Source organism: Miniopterus schreibersii (genome assembly GCF_964146895.1).
Source record: "Miniopterus schreibersii genome assembly, chromosome: 2".
NCBI classification, from domain to species: Eukaryota; Metazoa; Chordata; class Mammalia; order Chiroptera; family Miniopteridae; genus Miniopterus; species Miniopterus schreibersii.
Window position 1 is genome coordinate 78,338,083 of NC_138102.1, and position 20,793 is coordinate 78,358,875.

At 43.4% G+C, this 20,793-nt stretch overlaps 1 protein-coding gene across 5 annotated transcripts in view; it reads right to left on the reverse strand.

Annotated features, from left to right (window-relative positions):
* The window catches only part of ATP7B (ATPase copper transporting beta), a 287,630-nt gene that overhangs the window by 214,841 nt on the left and 51,996 nt on the right, over nucleotides 1-20,793 (reverse strand). For all 5 annotated transcript variants that reach the window (XM_081129849.1, XM_081129847.1, XM_081129845.1 and 2 more), the window contains 10 exons: nucleotides 18,856-18,932; nucleotides 16,970-17,144; nucleotides 15,576-15,809; nucleotides 14,835-14,926; nucleotides 7,437-7,564; nucleotides 7,169-7,323; nucleotides 6,833-6,967; nucleotides 4,670-4,864; nucleotides 2,484-2,666; nucleotides 915-1,080 (listed from right to left, as the gene is read on the reverse strand). In XM_081129849.1, coding sequence (XP_080985975.1) covers nucleotides 915-1,080; nucleotides 2,484-2,666; nucleotides 4,670-4,864; nucleotides 6,833-6,967; nucleotides 7,169-7,323; nucleotides 7,437-7,564; nucleotides 14,835-14,926; nucleotides 15,576-15,809; nucleotides 16,970-17,144; nucleotides 18,856-18,932 — 1,540 coding nt within the window. The remainder of the gene's footprint in view (nucleotides 1-914; nucleotides 1,081-2,483; nucleotides 2,667-4,669; nucleotides 4,865-6,832; nucleotides 6,968-7,168; nucleotides 7,324-7,436; nucleotides 7,565-14,834; nucleotides 14,927-15,575; nucleotides 15,810-16,969; nucleotides 17,145-18,855; nucleotides 18,933-20,793) is intronic.

Below are 20,793 nucleotides of genomic sequence, written 5' to 3' on the forward strand. Positions count from 1 at the left end.
TGCTGCTTCTTTTTCAGGTAGTTATTTCTCCAGCAGCAAATGCACGTGGTGACTAGAGTCACCACTGCTTGGTATAGATGACCCAAGGTGAACCAGCAAATAATCCGTCTACTTCAATGACAAGTTTTAAAGCTATACCTCCTAAAAGGCTAGGTGAGTCTTTCACCTGCCACCTCCTATGTGTGCCAGTAACTTAGGCATCACTGCACAAACCAGTCCCTATATGAAAAATGGAAAGGTCATCCTAGGGCTTTAAGTTGCTAGAAGGTGGCAGATGGCTTCTAACAGTAAAATCTAAATCAAGACTCAACTACCAACATACTTAGGAGAAAACACTAGACACAGTTGTTTTTTGGTTTGGGGTAGTGGTGTGTTTCCATACTTTTATGCTGATGGCTACCAAGCTATCCTTAGACTAAGAAATGCCATTATTCAAAAGCAGCTGTCACTCAAAGCAGTGTCCCTTCTTTGCTTGGACAGACCTCGCCCTGACTGCTGCCAACTCTGTAAACACGAAACTTCCCATCAGAATTTTATTGCGTGGGAGGTTTCCTGTTCAGGAAGAACAAAGTAGAATTTCCATCTACTTTGTAGCTTATGAGAAGCCAGGCTAATTTGGGATGAGCAAAAAGAGATTCAAAATTATGAGCAATGCTCTATAGATTTATGTAACAGACTCCTTTTGTCTGCCATTGGAATAAAAATTCAGAGATATTGAAGAACACAAGAGAAACTTCAGGCTTTCCTGGGGAGGGAGGTGCACTGTACACCTGCTGTGAGCCACCTTTCTGTACAGCAGGGGAACTACGTGGCATGCTTGGCGGGGTGCTCTCTGTGGTTTGGCACACGGCCACCTGACCCAGTCGGACCCAATCCCTGGAAGGCTGAGCTGCAGAGACAAAGGCAAGGGATACCTATTTCTGAGGGGACACTGCCAACCCCATTCAGGTGAGTGGCCTGTTCGTTCAGGTGCCCACTATGGGCCAGGATGCCTTCCACGCTGGTGACTTTACAGCCAATTCCACAGCCTGGCACGGCCTGGAAGTCCATGCAGTATCCCAAGGCCTCTGTTCCAAGTTCCTGTGAAGGAAGGGAGCAGGAAGAGGAGCCAGAAAACAGAGAGGGGGGAGGTGAAAGGCAGACAGTACAGAGATGGGGATGAGGGCAGGAGAGAGAGCAGCCCCAGGAATTAAGAGGGAAAGGAGGGATGGGAAGTAGAATTGCAAGAAAAGGTGAAAAGATAAACTATTAAGTCAGCAATTCCTTTTCTCTTCTCTGACACAGACATTACAATTATTAAATTGAACAAAATTAAAGGGCCTAAACTCTCTCCTTAGGTGGATGCCTCATGATATTGGACATGTTGCAGACTAGAAAGGAAAAAGGCAATTCACATTAAACATCTCAAATTAAGGATGGGGGCAGTGTAAAGGTGCCAAAGACAAGAAAGATATTTTTATGTTGCAAGTAATTTCATTAAAATGATGGAATATGCAAGTGGTAACAAAGGTATTTTGAGGCTATTAAGAGAGAGCCGCCCATTTACAGACCCTTGAAGGAGGAGGGTTGTGTGGCAGGAGAAAGAAGTGAGGTGCTGTTTTTATTTGGGTTAACAAAACAGCAAAGGAAGGATGACTGAGGGTGAGCAGAATTCTTTCTGAAATATCAGAAAGGTAAGAGGTGAAACGGTGGTCTGCCTGATCCTACATGAAAGATGGAAACACAAAATGAGATTTCTGGAAGGCTCCCTGTCTGGGAAGAGTTGTCAATTTTTTCAAGGCATCCATGTCACCCTCTATGTTTACTGATAATTGTATTGCTCACACCATTTAAGTTTTTTCTGGGCAATATTGTGGCACATTCTGCTGCTTCTATATTCAGACTGAAAACAGAGAAAATTAAATAGGACCTTTCATCTGGAAAGATCAAAAGATGAATGCTTCCCCATTAACTGTGCCAAGAAGCCATTGGGTGTTCAGCTCACTTCTGCTGGTTCCTCTCCATTTCAGATGTTCCCAACTGAGTGGATTTCTCCCTTCCTGATCCCAAGATCCCATTCACTTTTGTATCCCTTTGCATTAAGTGTTCATAAAGAACTGAATTTATACACCATCTGTCTTCCCCACTTGACCAGGAAGCAGGTCCTAGAGGCAGAGTTCCCATCTTTCTAGTTGTCCTGAGCACAGATGCTCAGTAAATGCTTAATAAATGACTGTTAACACTGAGCTGCTTTTGTGATGATCTGGAAATGTGACAAGGAACCAACTACTGCGAGCCACATTTCTACCAGCTCCGGGAGGCCTGCTAAGTGGCTTTCCAGATCACACAAACCAAGACTTCCTTGAAGGCAGTTAACTGAGGTGACAGTGGCAGCTGGGAGGACAAGCCTGTTGGGAGGAAGGAGCTCGGAGGCTCCAGTCTCTATGGTGAGAGAGAAGGTGGTGAGATGAGTGAGAGGATGAGCAATGACCAGGTCTTCATACCTCTTTACAGTATTTGGTGACAGCCACACCCAAGGGGTGCTCGCTGCTGGCCTCCGCAGTCCCCACCACAGCAAGAACCTTCCTGAGGGGCAGTGTAGCCACATCCATGAGCAAGAGGAACCGCATGACTTTGGGGACCCCATGGGTAATGGTGCCAGTTTTGTCAAACATCACAGTCTTTATCTGCCAAAACAACCACATCTTGATTACCACAAATATAGATGGAAGGGACTTTAAAACCCACACAAGCTTGAGGCAGAACTTAATTCACACTCCCTCAGGTAGATATCAACACTCCTTCATACTCTACGATGTAATCGTTTGCAATCAATCACAAGGTTCAATCACTCCCCCACAAAAAACTGTTTCCCTCTCTGCCAAGTCAAAGAAGTCCCCACTGTAGTTTAACCTTAACCAGGCTGAGCCAGAAACTCTCACTCCAGTGTAACGAGAGATGGCACGCCATCATCCCCTGGACAGTAACACCAGCAGATTTCTCCTCATGTCAGATCAGGAGCTAGGGCTCTGGGAGTCTCTCTACCTACTGATACCTGCTGAGTCAATCACGGTTTTCTCTGGCCTGCATAACTGCAAGAGCCCACTGAGAATAAAGCTCTTGCACTCCAAGTTCAAAGAAGGGAGTGTTCCTTGGCTATAATAAGTAACCATTGGAGCCTATTTTTAGACCTGTTCCACTTGGTCAGTGGGAGCTTTGCACCAGTCCCTGTGGGTGGGCTCAGCCAGTCAACAACAGCCACACTGGTACCTGCTTTTCTACTGCCAGAGTCCACCAATCCCTGGACTCAGGCTTCCCTAAACCCTAGGTAAGGTCATCTGCTTGCTGTGTTCAGACTGTGTCCCATAAGCATGGTTCTCTCTTGTTTAGCAAATAATAGATTCAGTTTTTTGTTTCTGCTGCTGAGTGCTGGCCTCTTCAACACTATCAACTGGTCTTCCTCCAACACTTCTTGCCTCCTTTCAGTCCATCCTTCACTCTGTAGCCAGATCTTCCCAACAAGTAATTCAGTCACATCACACAGGCGCTTCAAACCCCTCCATGGCTCTCTGTTCTTTGGGTTAAGTTCTGAATACTCCAAGGCTCTTCAAGGTCCCACTCTCCCTCCATTTTTCCCTCAACAGCCTGATCTCCTATCAGTTTCTCTCTCTCAATGATTTTCTTTCATTTCCTCATTTGTTTTCAGCATGTAACTGTTGAGTGTTTTCAATGTGCCAGGCACTGGGCAAAACACTGGGGATACAATGGTGGGGAAAGTTCAGTCTTTGATCTTGCTGAGCCTATGATATGGCAGGACAGCACCTCTCCCCACAAGTCCTTTCCATGTGCTTTGCCCAACACCAGAACATTCTTCCCAATCTGTTTTCCAGCTAACTCTCACTCAGCTGTTAGGTCTCAGATTAACCTTTATATTTCCTTCCCTGACCACCTGTACCACCCTTCATGCCCAGTCCAATACATACTAGTTTAAGTAGGCTCCTGCTAAACTGACCTCATGGCATCTCACCCTGTCTCATAACATTTGCTATTTACTTACTCCATACTTGTCTTTCCCCATCCTTGATAGCCAAAGACCATGACGAGGGCCAACCATAGGACCTACACATAGTAAATGCTCAACAAATACTGAATAAATCAATGGAGAGCTAAGGATTAGTATGCTTGGCCAAAGGGAGATTCTTCATCCACTGTTGGTCATTATTCTACCCCCCAAGGTCACAGGATCCCTCTGCTAATCACAGAGATGCAGAGTTGGTACTTTTCTCCAGGCATGAATCCTTGCTCTGCCATTTACTAGCTGCAGGCCTTTGGGCAATCTATCTCACCTCTTCCTGCTGTAGCCCCCTTATCTGTAAAATGGGAATAATAAGTACTACCTCAGAGTCGAGTAGATTAAATCAACTAATATTTACAAAGTGTTTAATTTTATAACTATTAGCTGCTGCTGTTGCAGCTTCTATCATTCCGTCAGTCCTGGCTTCCTGTTTTACTTAACTAACAGTGCTATGCTCGGGCCTCTTTCAGGTTTATCTCTTAATGTGAAATTTAAACAGATACTATTTTCACCAAACCTCGAAGTTAAAAAAAAAAATCATTTAGTGAACAACTACTAAATCATCCCAGCCAAGACCCCAAAGGCCAACTAGGAGCACTGCAGTGCTGGGCCAACCTTGTGGGCCATCTCCAGAGGCTTGCCCCCCTTGATGAGGATGCCGTTCCGGGCAGCCACGCCGGTGCCCACCATGACCGCCGTGGGTGTGGCCAAGCCTAGAGAGCAGGGGCAGGCAATGCACAGCACTGTGATGGACGTCTGGAATGCAAACCGGATGATCACCTCTGCCTGGGAGATATGCTTGTTGGGGGTCTGAAAAGAGGAAAGAGAGGTAGGTGGAGTGAAATAAGAAATCACACAGAACCCTAATCACTGTTGTTTTCTTTGTAAACCCAAAACAAAGTATGGGTCTCCTTTCCAGGTATGGTGGCACATATTGGTATTATTATTATTTGCATTCTGACACCTTGAGCTATCTTGGTTTATTTTTAGAAATGGCTGGTGTCTCTAGAGTACAATCAGGAGATACTATATTCACTTAATTACAATAAAAAGCATGTTTTCTAAATCAAGGATACAGATCACAATCTTGTTAGCGTCCATCTACATACTTTTTTGTTTTGCAAGGCAGGATTCTAAAATAAGATATATTATCAAAGGGTCACTTAATTTTCATAGAAACAGTTGGATTTAGGTAGAGGGACATGTTGTTTAAGATATAATGCAATTCTTAGAGGTAAGGTGATATGTGTGTGTTTTTTAAAAATACACAATAATTCTTATCAAAATAACATCTGGCATTGTGATGGGATTGAGTGGACTTCTGGAAGTTGACATGAACCCTGTCTCTACAATGATTTTTATGTAGCACGGTGATAGCAGCATCTTAAAAGAACATGCAGTACCTCATTTGCCAGCATCCTCCCTGATATTGCAGATAAAACAAAAGAAGCCAAAGTAAGATAGAAAGGCAGGGAATAGCAGAAAGCTACATATTCCAACTTGTTTAGGACTGAGTTTTCCCACAGCCACAAGCCAATGAATGAGCTGCTCTCCCACAAAAGCAGAAATTTCAGGCAGTAGCCAGTGGCAAATTCTAGGAATACAGTCATAGGTTACTTAAAAGCACTGAGGTCTCCGTAGATATCAGAAAGTGTATAATTTGGACATTTTTCATTTTAAGATAGGAAATTTGAGAGAAAATTACATCTTAGTGAATGACATGTACCCCAAGAATATGATATGCCTTTAATTATGGGTAAAAAAATTTTTTTAGTATTATCCATTCCATACTTGTAATTTTTTATTCTATGGCTCTATGGCAAAATACACATTACAAAATACACTGGGCTAAGTATGAGATATTTTTGGAAAAATAAGGTAAAACACTGTTCTATTCACTAGCAGTTACCAAATACTGCTCTAAGTGAGTAATTAGCTTTTTATGTATATCAAGGTTTCTCAACCTCAGCACTATTGGTATTTGCGGCCAGATAATTCTTTGTGGGGTCTGTCCTGTGCATTGTAGGATGTTAGCAGCATCCTTGGTCTCTACCCACTAGATGCCAGTAGCATCCCCTCCTCAGTCATGACATCCAAAAATGTCTCCAGACATAGTCAATGTTCCTAGGGAGACAAAAATCACTCCCAACTGCAAATCACTAAGTTCTAATTTCTGAAGCAGAAAAATTTTTTGTTTTGTTGCTTTGTATTTTCCACCTTTTTAAAAGTTTGATAAAACTACATTTCTTAAGATAGTATTCTTCATCCACTTTTTAAACTAAAAAACGTATATTCCATTGCCTCATATATAATGTTTAATAAATATTTACTAAAAAGTTATTAGCATTGCTTGGGAAGCTGCAAGGTTAAGATGATATTTATGGACACAGATAACAAAAAATATATTTTTCTTAAACTTTGTTAAATAATGGTACAATGCATGTCATCAAAATCTGAAGTGACCTATTGTCTATGGTGTGCACTTTATAACTCCAAAATGGACAATACTGCATAATGTAACTGCTTGAAGCATTGCAACTGAGAGCCAATTGGTGTGTGTGAAACTATCTAACTAGGAAGCAATGGCCATCTTTAATAAAAACTCGCAGAAATGATTGATTTCCTACCATGGTTAAGATTTTACTGCCAATAAGTAACAAGCAAATAAAATGCAATGAGTAATTAAAGCACATTGAATCTAAGATATGAAAGAACAGGGTTAATGGCAATAGATTATCTAAAACACAACAACCATACAGCCCACAGCATTCAACTTACAGGAAAGTATTTCTGCACAACACCAAAATCGATAAAACCGATTATAATCCATACCACCAACGTCAAAGTTGAAATGATGATGATAAATGGGACAAAGTATCCACTAAACTTGTCAGCCAGTTGCTGAATGGGTGCCTATGAAAATAAAACACCAAGACCATAGGAAATTACAATCTATAAAGCAACCAAACACCACAAGAATGGACAAGGACTGGGATTCTCAGCTCCCTCATTACCTCTTGACTCAGTAATATCTGCCTGATTCTATGGAACTCTTGGGGTGATTTCTAAAATGAGGAAACAGAAGTGATATTCTTCGTTAAATTTTTTCATTACCTTTGACATCTGAGCCTCTTCCACCAATTTCACAATCTGAGCCAAAGTGGTGTCGTTGCCCACATGGGTAGCATTAACGAGCACAGAGCCATGTGCGTTTATAGACCCAGCAATCACTATGCTCCCGGGTTTCTTAGTGACTGGCATGGCTTCTCCTAGAGGTGGAGATGAGAGACCCAGTGTCATGCATGGAGCTCCGTTTAGCATTCATGGGACCTGTAACTGCACTGATACCCACCCAAAGGGAACATAAAGCAAGTCACTTAACCTGTGATGAGGGACTCGTCGGCCATGGTATTGCCTTCTAGGACTTTGCCATCCACTGGGAACTTTCCCCCTGGAACAACCTTAATGACATCACCCCGCTGCACCAGCTCCATGGGTACTTGCTCCTCTCTGCAACAAATGCCACTCAAGTTACATACGTGGCCACTCACTGGAGCTCACCCTCTTGGTCTGTCACCCAGGCCAGGTTCTAGGAGGACTGTTGGACTGGTTACACTCTACTTGCACAGAGTAGAAGTATTCATTTTATCTGTCAGTTACAGACTGAGGCAGTATTTATTTATTGTGCCACTACTACGTGCCAGGCACTGTACTAGGCATTAGGAATATAGCTATGACTGGGACAGCAAAGTCCCTACTGTCATGAAGACAAATTCTGTGGAGGAAACAGACAACAAACAAATTAGTTTCAGGTATTAAATAAGTGCTGTGATGAAAATGTGACTGGAGGGCTTCTTTAGTTGTGGGAGGAAGAGAAAAATAAGGCCTCACTTGGACGATGACATTTGAGCTGAGACCTGGATGACAAGAGAGGCCAAAATATGGGGGAAAGAACATTCAAGGGAGAAAAAACAACTAATCCAAAGTCCATAAGGCAGGCAGAAAGGGTGCCTTTGAGAAATGGGAAGTGACAAGCATTGCTGGAGGGAAGTGAGGCAGGTAGAATGCAGACCACATTGAATCTTGCAGAGCAGAGCTGTATGCTTGAAATGTAGGGTTTTTCAGTGACATAGTCTGATTCACATTTCCATCTCTTTGGCTGCTGCATGAGAATGGCTGTAGGGACAATAACAGTAGCTGAGAGAAGAGTTAGGCTGTTGCAGTCACCCAAGCAAAGGACTAAAGATGGGCTAAAGATGGAGTGAAGATATGCCCAGGATGTGTTTAGGGCCTGCATCAGTGAGATGTGCAGATGCACTAAATGTATAAGGAAAGAATCAAAGATGAGCTCTAAACTTTCAGTGTGAGCCACTGGGTGGATGAGAAATCATTTAATGACATGGAAACAACTATGGAGAAGCAGGTGAGGGAGGGAGAAGGAAGAGGAGATGAACTGTAGATCTCCATTTTAACCTGTCAGGTCTGAGATGCCTATTTGACTTAATGTTATGTAGGAAGTTGAAAATATGATTGGAGGTAAGAGAACAGGTCAGCTTTCAAGAAACAAATCAGGGAACTGACAAAATAGAAATTAATTTAAAACCATGAAATGGTAAGAGCTTACCTAGAAGAGTAACAGGAAAAGAGGAGGAATCCTGGAACTAAGCCCTGGGATATACCAATATTTGGAAGTTGAGCAGGAATGGAAGGGCCAGCAAGAGAGATGCAAAGGGCCAGCCAGTGATGCGGAGGAAAAGGAGAGGATTCCAAGGAGCAAACACCCAGCTATCATATCAAGTATGCAGATGTAGTTACACAGAAGCAAAAATGTAAAATTCATCATGCTCTATATTAGAATTAATTTGTATACTTCAGTGAATGTAAGTTATACATTAATAAAAAAGAAAAAAACTTAAGGGACATTAAAGGCTAAAAATGCTGGTGAGAGGCTGAAATGTGGATTAATAGTTGGATTTGGGTACATGGAAATTACTTGATATCTTTGGCAAAAGCAACTGCAGAAACTGGTGGAGGCAGAAGCTGAGATGGAATGGGCGGAAGAGAGAATGTGAAGTGGGGAAACAGAGATAGCAGATAAAGACAACTTTTAAAACAAGTTTTGTTACGAAAGGGGAGAAAATAACAGAAGTAGAGGAGGAAGTGAATTAAGAAATCGTGAATTGTACATATGTGTGAATCATATGGGTGCGAATTGTATGTTGGTGGGAATGGTGAGAGAGAGAGAAAGAGAGGAGGAGGGGGAGGACCGGCAGGAACAGAGTGAGAAAGAGAGAGGCCATGCAGGGAACCACAACCAGCTTTGGCAGCATCTCTCTAAAAGCATTATGTGGGCGAAATATACTTACTTGTGTAGATGACACTGGCTCATGAACAAATGGTGGGGAAAAAAAATCAGAAAAGCAGGCCTGTACAACAAGCAGAACCCTGAGGTTATTTTATACTTCCCTTTCATTCTACAAAGACTACATTTACACTACCAGAGAGGATGTACAAAAAGCCACCTTACTTACGTAAGAGAGGAAAATAGGCATTTACTGAGTGCAGGTATGGTGCCAGATTTTACACATCTTATCTCACTGGAACTTCCCAAAAGCATATGAGGTACGTGATATTCGCCTGTTTGGGCAAAAAACCTGAAGATTTCTTAGAAAGACACAAAATTGGACATATATACCCATTTTTTGAAATGTTGTGTATAAATATATGAAACTCAGGAACCAGCTTGTGCAGACAGATGTTACATATTTACATCAATATTTTCATTTTAAAACACTGTTAGGAATGTCCCCTGTAGTGAGGACTCAACGCTGCCCGAATCTGAAGGTCCGGTGCACCCCCTACACTGCCCCTGCAAGGCTGCGAGGGCACACTGCTCCTGTGGTGCTGCCTGGTGCAGGCTGCCTGAGCACACGAAGCCTACCGAGACTAGCTGCACATGTACACTGTGCGCACCGGGTGCTGGGGACTCAGGAGTGAGCAAGGCAGACATGGCCCTGACCCCCAGAGCTCAGAGTCCTTGCCACAGAACAAGAGTGCGATCTGGTCAAATCCTGGTTCAAAGCCACAGAGTCCACCTTTCCACAATGGTGATTTTGCTCCTAGGATTAACTGAGATGATGGGTGTCCCAGTGCCTGATATATACTAAGTGCCCAGAAAATGTTGGCAACTTTTATTATCACCTAATGGACATTTTCACTATTGACCAGTCTCTGCGCAACAGGCATTGTGCTCGGCTGCAGTAATGAACAGGACAAAGTGGAGCCTTCCTCTTCAGGTTTACAGGCTAGGAGCTAAAAGCAGACTTGTATATGTAACTTCAGTAATGGCCATAATGAAATAAAGGGAGTACTGAAAAGGAGACCTTTCAAGGGAAAGTGGGCAGCAGACTAAAGTTCTGAGTGCTGGGAATAGATGTGTAAACCTGGTGACTGGGCAGGGCAGTAAACAAGGAGAAGGGGAGGATCTCTACAACTCGGGAATACTCTGCTTTTTTTTGAAGCCTTCCAATGATGGAGACATCCAGGCTTCAACATCGTCCTTCTGAGTCCTGTCTATATGACCTGGAGGAGCATATCATCACACAGAGGTCTCTCCTTGGCAAGAAGAGGGTGTGTCAGGAAAAGGAATGCCTGCTCACTTTAGGAAAGAGGACTGTGGGGACAGAATCTCTCCTCCCCCATAACCTACTAGGCTGTTGGCTTGTATGGGGATACCCGAACACATGTCCATTTGGGTGCCTTTGTATTAGTAATGCTAATCTCTGCTTAATCTAACTCTGAATTTCCCCTTCGATCTGAATTAATCAATCTTTCAAACTCTGAACAGCTTCATTTGAAGTGAACAGCCCTTTATGGGGGTGAAAGTGGCTCCTTCTGGTGAATTCCCAGTAGCATTTCTCCTTCAGAAACTAATTCCTCCAAAATGCTGAGTTGTAGAAATACTGAAACAGTTTTTACCCTAGCATTTCTTCAGCTTTAAGAGTTTCTGCTAGCAGTCTGTTTACCTTGTCTGTCTCCTTTCTCATCTAACACAAGACAGAAAAGCCCTAGCCAATGTTGCTCAGTGGTTAGTGTTGGCTCCACCCATCGAAAGGTTGTGGATTTGATTCTTGGACAAGCACATGTACCTGGGATGCAGGTTTGATCCCCGACTTGCATAGGGGCACATGCAGGAGGCAACCAATCGATGTGTCTCTTTCACATAGATGTTCCTCTCTCCCCCTCCCTCCTTCCCTTCTATTCTCTCTAAAAATCAATGGAAAAAATATCCTCAGGTGAGGATTAACAAAACAAGAAAAGGGAGAAAAAACACTGAGAATGGCCATTGGACTAGATAAAATTTGTAATTTTGTTTTCCCAGTTATACAAAAAAACCTGGGAAATGTGGGAGATTGGGGACCATGCTATGCAGGCCTTTCAATGTCAAACATATACATGTGGAATTTATTTAACAATTGACAGTTGTTTCATTCATTCAAATAGTGAGTATCTGAGCACCTGCCACATGTATGTCCAGGGTGACCACAGGCACCCAGTGTTGAGAGAGGACTGAGTGACCATAAATCCAGGCCTGGGGGACAGGAAAGGCTTCTGCAGGACATGGCATCTAAACCAAGACCTGAAGGACAAGGAGCCAGGTGAAGGGAAAGGAAGAAAGGTGTTCGGGGGCAGGGACGACATGTGCAGTGTGCAGAGGTCTAGAGGCAGGAGAGAACCCTTCCTAAGAACTGCTAGAGGGTGGTGGATGAGATGTAGGAGTGTCAGGACAAGAGACTGAGCCCAAGAAATACATAGGGCAGATGCTGAGTTTCACATGCATGTTAAGGAATGCATAAGTACAATAGCAAATCACGGGATTTTCAGCTACAGAGTAATGCAATCAGATTTGTGGAAAGATATCTGGAAGGCCAGGATGGAAGCAGGAGGGCAATGAGGAAAGTGTTACAGTGGTACAGAGAAGGTGGTGGCCTGGACAAGTGTGGTGGCAGTGGGAGGGGGCAGTGTGTGAGGCTACCAGAGGCTGTGGAGCTAGAAGCCTGTATGTGTGGGTAAGGGAGGAGAAAGAGTCACAGAGGGCACCCAGGCCTCTGCCTCAGGAGCTGGTGTGTGATGGTGCCATTCACAGAGACAAACAGGCACAAGGAGAAAAGGAAGCATCTGGGAGGAGAGCACAGAGGGAAGATGACACCTAAGGTAGGTTTGAGAATGAAGACATGGGGGAGAGGAGGTATCCCATGATGTCTGTAACACACCAAGACAACAGACAATAGGGCCAACATTGAAAGCCTAAAGTTCATTGATATTTAAGGAATGAGGAGAGCAAAGAAATGACTGTGTGCCAGATCGATCATCCATGCAGATGTTTCCATCACCCAAGACCTGGGATGGAAAGGAGAGGTGGCCCTGGCAGAGAGCCTCGCTGAAAGGAGCCAGCTGAGGCAGGAAACTGCAGTGGCCCTCAGAAGGACGCAGACCTGTCCATACCAGCAGAGGCCCAGATGCAGAAGGGCCCTGCGGGGGGGGGAGGTTGACTTGGGTGTATGTGTGGAGGGGGCTGGTATCAGCACACCTCATGTTACAGAAAGTCAAGCTTCCAGGAGCCCAGAGCACCCTGTCAAGAAGATGGGATAGGAAAAACCACCCCCCGTTTGACAGAGAGGAACTGTACAAAATGGGCATTAACTGATGCGCACAAAGTACACAGCCCATCTGAGGCAAAGCCAGAATGGTCTTCAGGCTCCTAGCTTAAAAAATGGTACCACTACATTATGATGGTAGTAGTCAGACTCATAATGTGTCCACAACCAAAAAGTAATCACCATCTTTGGAAAAGAACTGAGTTATGACAGGTGTATAGCCCCACAGTACTTCGGCATTTCAACTAGTTTTCATGTTCTGGCAAAGATGCATGTCTCCTGCATTGAAATCAATGGAGCTGCCCATGCCATGGTGGTCCACGGTATCAGAAGCGCTTCCAAATGAAAGGCCGACACTAAATGCAGTTGCCTATGGTTTTATTCCTGACCTGAAGGTTTTCATTTCTCAGAAACTCTCATCATTAATTTAGAAGAAAAAAAGCAGCCAAGAAGCATTACTAGTGTATAAGCAGCCAAAGGCTGGAAGCCCACAGGTGTCGACTGCTTCATCACTCGGAGTCCTCCTGCCTGGGAGAGTTTAGCAGGTGGCTAAGAGGGTGGTTCCGTGTCTGCAGGGCTCTATTCCCAGCTCTGCCACTCACCTGTTGTCGACTTTGGACAAATTACTTCACGTACCTAAGGTTCTTCCCAATAAATGGGGATCATGAGAGTCCCTGCCTTACAGGGTATATCAGGGTTAAATCAGATAATTTATGCAAAGTGCTGAGTAGTGTACCTGGTACACAGTAAGTTCTCAATCTCAGCTATCACCACTATAGTTCATAGTATTTAAAAGCCAGCAACCAGGCAAAAACCAGTGCTGCAGTCAGCCTGTGCTTTGCTAACTTTTAGTTATTTAGGTCTCACTCACTGAGTCATGTACTCAACACAGGCTCACCGAGAGCCCCACTGGGGAGCAAGGACCAGTGTCAGCCTCAGAGGGAGAGGGTCATCTCTTGGACACAGCCAGTGAACCAGCACTGGCAACAATGTGATGAACAGGCAAGTGCACAGTGGGAGAGGGGCACAGGCTGGCTTAAACAACAAAGTTTAGAGTATATGTCATACTGGATGGTACGAATCCGTAAAGATGGAGACACTGAATATCAACGAGAAATCGACAGAGGAAGGCTCCTGAACAGAGGCCCAAGGAGAGAGACCTATTTCCATGGGGGCAGGAGGGATGGTACAACAAGGGAAGACAGCTTTGCAGGTTGAACTGCAGGAAACTGGTGGATTTCAGTAGTCACAAGTGAGATCACAGGTTAAAGGGAAAACCTGGGGAGACTTCAGGAATGCGAAGGAGGCCTATAAATAACCACTGCCTAAAATATGAAAATGAGGCTGACCAGTGAAATACAGAAACAAATTTGTAAAAATGTCCCTATTATTAAATACACTTTAAGAGTCAGTATACGTAAGGGTAAAGAATATGGACTTTGAAACCAACAGCCTGGATATCCCAATTCAACTCCTTAATACCTGTGTGACCCTGAGTCAGTTGCTTAGCTTCTCTGAACTCTGAACTTCAGTTTCCTCATCTTTAAAATGAGGATATTAACAATCCCTTCCTCAAAGTTTTATTATTATTATTGTTATTATTATCTTTGTTAGGTTAAATACAAAGAGGTTAGAATAGTGTCTGGCAAACGATAAATGCTACATAAGTTCCAGCAATAATGAAAATGATCATCATTATTTTTAATATCTGCCAACCTTGTAAAGAAGAAAAGTACTACTTCCTTTTTTATTCTTTGGCAAGTTGAAACCCTTCTCTCTCAGCCTGTCTGAATCCTCCAAATCTTGCAAGGAAGGCCCAACTCACACTCCATGTTCCCTGTGAAGCTTTCCTTAACCACCACAAGCCTTCCTCTTCTAAATTCCAAGGCTACAAATAGTCTGTACCTCTCAAAATTTATCACTTACCAACATACACCACTGTGACTTGTGCTTAGCTTTTGGTATTCAAATGCCTCATATACATAACTGGATTGAAGGAGGGATCTTACTATACATCTTTGCCCACGTTCATGAGGTCTAGTGTCACATACACGATGGATATTTGATGTGTCTGACACAGATTGACATAAATTGACCAAGCACTCTGGATGAAGATAACCCACCTGATGATTAAGTTGTCCTCGCCAAGGGTCACTACGGTGGCTTCTGTGGCTTGGAGAGACATGAGTTTGGCAAGGGCTTCTGAGGTTTTGCTCTAAGAAATAGCCAGATTGTAAAAGGAGAACTATAATAAACAAGTCCCTTCAGAAAAAGGCTACCCGCTTAACACAGCACACCAAAGGGCTCTCCTTGATGATGGGACACACTGCCCATCAACATGCAGCCATGTCATTGCCACACTGGATGCACAAATGCCACAGTTCAATTAATTACATTTCAGACTGAAAAAACAATACCAATCTACCCACTGACAGTTTTCTTTTAGGTTCGAGCCAATTTCTTTCAGGGCCAGATCCCCACTTGCTTATAAGAAACATTAAAATGCTGAGTACAATGTAGGTTATTAAAAATGGCATGACCTGAAGGCGGAAATGCGGATTTCTAGACTAAATAAGTCATACACTCAGTTAGGTACTAAGAGACGGTATGACCTCTGACCTGAAATCCAGGGTTCTTTCTACAACACAATGCACCTGAACAAAGGTTTTAATAATTAACCAGATTAGCTGGGATTTTAGAAGTAGCAATCAATTTGCAGATTAGTGATTGAAGCACCTAATTATATGTAGGTTTCACATTTCTTTTAAGTCTTGCTCTAGACTGTGTATAATTAGTAATTCTAAACATGAATTAAGGTTTGTATTACTGAAGGAACAGTTCTTTTAACATGAAGCTGCACTTACCTTTGCCACGTGTTCCAGCCACCGCCCCAGGGCAATGAACACAAAGAGCATGGGGGGGGTATCAAAGAATGTCACGGGGCTCCTCTCGGCCTTTTCAGCAATGGCCACCACCAGGATGACCAGGGAGTAGACATAGGCGATGCTCGTGGCCAGCACGATGAGCACATCCATGTTGGCTGCCCTGTGTCTTAGAGCTTTGTAGGCCTGAACATAGAAGTACCACCCACCAAGGAACTGAAAGACAGATTAAGTGATAGTTGAAACAAGCAGGGCACAGTGTTCAAGGAGCAGAGGCCCAGAGGCCACTGGGACTGGCAAATACTCTAGGCTCACCCACAATTTTTTCCTCTGTCATCAATGTTTTTGAAATTATTTCCTGATTCAGAGGACTAATGGCTACAGGAATGGATAATTGAGTACCTGGGAGACCTTTAAAACTCAGAGTACACAACCTAAATGTCCATCGATAGGAGAATGGTGACAACGGTGAAATAAATCACACTTCGTTTATACTGTGGCCAATGCTATGGAGTCCCTAAGGAGAATGTCCTAGATCTGTAAACCACTGGAGTGAAAGATGTACATGATTAAGTGGAAAAGGCAGTTATAAATCACTACATCTAATATATTGTGTCTGCCTTATGTGAACATGTACACACACATACACACGCAAATGTTATCTATATAGATGAAAGATATACAACCAACTAGTAATAATAATAATGTGACCCTGGGGAATGGCATTGGGCTGCAGACAGGGTGCGAGCAGTGAAAGAACACCTTCCTCTTTTCTTTTAATATTTCAGTATGGCTTAAATTGTTTACAATAAATGTACATTACATTTGGAATTAAAAACAAAATACAGAAAAAAACAAATTCAGCCTACAAAGACTATTTAGTCCTAAACATTTTAATATTAAGTCAGGAGTTTTACTTTATATCCCATAATATATGGAGGCCACACTTCCCAATAGAAACATGGCTAGTTCCTTAATATTGCCCCTAGACCAGAAGTTCCATGGGGCCCATCTCTTTTATATTATAATTTCCTCAGAACTACATTTCTACCATGTTAAAGAGAAGTATGAGCTCACAATGATCTAACTGCTGCTTCTAACAGCAAAGATAAATTAAGCTAAATGATAAGCAAACTGGAGACAGCTGGTTCACCAATCCTTGCAGCAAAGTGGTTGCTATGCCAGGGAGACGTCAATCACGTGCAATCAACAGTGAAACGAAATTCTTAAAAGTCCTTTGTGTTAGAGGACACCCTGCTGCTGGTCATAGGATGGAAAAAAGGAGCAACTGGCTGGGGTGGGTCAGGAAAGCTGCAATAAAGCACTGGTCATGCACAAGCATGAAGGGCAGAGGTTCGACCCTTTCTGATACGCACCTGGACAAAGGTACACAAGATAAAGAAGATGAGATTTAGAATGGACAATCCTGGAATGATGTTGTGGTCTAGGGCCATAGATTTGTGGGGTTTATTGCTGGGTATCAACATATAGATCATTAAGCCCATAACAGGGATGCCAAACATGAGGCTGGACAGGAAAGACTTCTTCCACCTGGAAAGCAATGAGTAACATGGACAGATTAGGTACTGCCTGCCACTTGATGGGCCTCTCCTGAGAACTCAGCTTAAGACTTGCCTTTGTCACATGTATGGGACAGACCACCAAGGGCTAAAATGAAAGGAAGGCTCTCTCCTTGACACAGGCCACCTGAGGGAGAACCTAAAGGTCTAAACTTCAAGGACATTCCTGAGAGGTTTAGAACCAGCCCATGCCTGCCCATGGCTGACATGTTATCTCCAACCTACAGGTGAGGCAACCCAGGTCCAGAAGCTGAGAATCCAGCCCAAGAGAGACTTAACATCTCTGTCTATGGCTGCCTATAGCTCTTTTATCAAAATGCAATCTTATACAAACTCCCAAGAAAAAAATAAATAAAAGTAATCTTTTATTAGTATTAACTTACTTATACATTTACTTTTTGAACTACTACTTAAAATAGAGTCAGCGAGAAGTGAAGCTGTCTTATTGAACGCTGAAGTTTAAAATGGGCGTTGGTCATCAGTGACAGCTGTGGTCTCACATTAGCTTCAGTACCCATGAAATTCTAGCCAAGTGCTTGTGGGAACTGATGCACCTTAACCCCAGTCTGAAAATCACTGTCTATGAGATTAAAGTCTTACCCTTGGGCCCCAAGAATTAGCCCCTGACTAGCTTTTCAGACACCTCTCCTGCCAGCTCTCCTGTGCTGCAGGCCTACCAACCACAGCAAACCACGTAAGAGTCCCTGAAGCCCCCTGCCACTGTGTCCCTAGAAGAGCCCCACTTCCACCCCCACTCCCTCTGCCCAGGCAACTTTCACTCATTTTTTTCTTTAGAAAGAGAGGAAGGGAGAGGGATAGAGAGATAGGAACATTGATGAGAGAGAAACATTGATCGGCTGCCTCCTGCAAGGATGCGGACTGAGCCTGAAACCAGGGCATGTGTCCTGATGGAATCGAACCAGTGACCTCTTGGTTCATGGGTTGATGCTCAACCACTGAGCCACACCAGTCAGGCCCACTCATTCTCTGAGGCCCAGATTATGTGTCTTCTGCTTACTGGCTTCCCAGACCTCCCAGAACTCACTTGAATCATTGCTCATCCACTGTTTCCCAGTCAGGGTATGGGCACCTCAAAGGTAGGGACATTCTGTTCATCCCTACACCTAGCACAGTGCACTGTATACGACAGTGGCTTTGTCTATTGAACGAATATGTGAACATCTGAAACAATGAACTCAGGTCTCTTCCTTCCCAGGTCATTTTCTTTCCACTTGGCCATGATTCTTATCCTTGGATCCTAGTTCTAGAACCCATTCAAATAAAATATTAAAATACTGTAAAATCCATGCTCCCTTTCTTCCAACTTAAGTGCTTTCCCATCTGTTAGCCACCAGCCACAGGTGACTATTTAAATTTAAATTAGTTAAAATGAAATGAAATTAAAAATTCAGTCCCTCAGTCATATTTGCTGCATTTTGAGTACTCAGTAGCTAGTGGCTACCATACTGGGCAGTGCAGATATAGAACATTTCTGTCAGAGCAGAAAGGTCTGGTGGACATCAGTAGAAGGTTAACATTACAAGGATAAAGGCAACTCATCCAAGCAGATGACACTGTGAGGAGCCAGGGCAGCAGGGACAATGATAAGCACAGAATAAGGAAGGGTCAGGCCCAGGGAGAGGTAGACAAGCGCTTCAGTTGATCTTTTCTGTTCTACCTACTGCTTTATTTCCACCTTGTAGTCCAAGTGATGAGCGTTGGGGTTTCTCTGGGCCAGGGAAGCATGAAAGCCGATTTCCTTATTATTAAAAAGAGAGGGGTGGGAAACAAGGAGGAAGGCACTTGGTTAAAACATGCATTCGTAGAAAGCATTTTACATCTTTTGAAATTAGACAGTTAATCTAAAATTGCCTCAGAGGAATGTACTGTTTTTTTACTCCCACAACTTTACCCAAATCACTCTACAAATCCTGTCAGAGGATCCGAGCCATCTATGCTTGAGGCAGTAGCATCCCCAGGGAGATGGCTTCAGATGGCAATTCCCGTTCCCTCTGTTAACAAAAGCAGCAGGCTCTGGGAGATAACGTCAGCATGCTCCAAAGCTGATCAGTGTTGAGTTGTAAACTCAGCATTTTTGAGTTAAAGAATCCCAAATATAGAGTGGTCAGCTGCTTTCATTCTCTGCATGAAGAAACTGAGGTTCAGAGAGGTTAAATACCCTGCCCAAAGGCATGGCACTATCAGAAGACCTAGATCCAGTGCTCACCTCTCCAGGCTCTCAACACCCTCTTCAAACCGAGCAATCCTTCACCACTTCAGTATCTGCAAGCTGTGGCTTCCACTGAGACCAGACAGAGATCACGCCTCAATCTGTGCTGTTTTCCAAGATTAACTCATTTGCCCTCTCTGCCTTATTTGATCTGATCACTAACGTCTCTGACATCCTTTATGAATACACAGAAAAAGCTGTCAGGAAACGTCCTGTCAGCCAGCACAATATAAAGAGGGGCCCTAGAACTCTGGTGTTGGAATTTTATGCAAAACTTAAAGCTATGATGGGAGAAAGATCATCTAAGGTTGTCTAAAGACAAATCCTTTTACAACTAATACTGGACTAATTATACTAGAAAAAGATGCCCCAGAATCATAAGAATGGAGGCCAGACACTGGCGATCTTCCTCAAGTAAGGACAAAGAGGGGGCCGAGCCAAGCTCAGAGAGCTGCGTGGAGCCCAGCAAGGGCATTATACATAAGGAGGGTACTGGGACATGTTTGAAGTACCACCTTGACTCTGCCCACTATTACTTGCAACAGTCTGACTTCTTAGCCTCACCAGTACCATATCACAGACCTGTAGTGTGGCAGAAATAGAAAGGCCGCCGAGCGTGGGACGGTAAGAGCTGGGTTTGAAAGCCAGCCCTGCAACCTTTAGCTGCGCACCAATGAGCAAAGTACTTAACCCCTCTTGGGATCTTTCCTCATCTGATAAAGAAGGTGTGTTGTCTGCTTCTGAGTGTAAGGCACTGTCCAGCAGTTTTATTTGCATGTCAAATGGGGGTTGGTCATCAGTGACAGCTGTGGTCTCACATTAGCTTCAGTAGCCATGAATTATTATTTGCATGTCAAAAAGCTCTGCTAGGCCATTCAACAGACATCTCTTAAAACACATGCACACAGCACGCACACGTCCACACGCAGACACACACACACAGTGAAGAGAAAATTAAAGACATTAAACCTGCTACAAGATGTTTCATTTCATAAGAAATTTTGTAAGTAGTAGTTTCCTCTAAACTTCATTTACTCTTACCATTAGTTGTTACAAGTTAATCTTGTTTGGTTTTAACTGTCTTAACCCATTCAGATCACCACTAATGCTCTCTCTTCCTCTTATGGTGTGATATAATATAGACTTTAAGAAGGAAATGGTATGTCTGTGAACAAACTGAATGGAGCAGAGACGTAGGGAGTGTGTGAAAACTATTCTAGTTGATTTTCCAAAGGACAAATGACCAAACTCTCCCATTGTAAAGTAGGCCTAGCATAGTGGCAAAATGCAGTATAATTCTTTCAAATATCAGCATTTCTGTGGTCCATAGACACTTGGTACAGACATGAATTTTACCTAAAGAGTATGCTTAGGCAATTTAACCCCATGT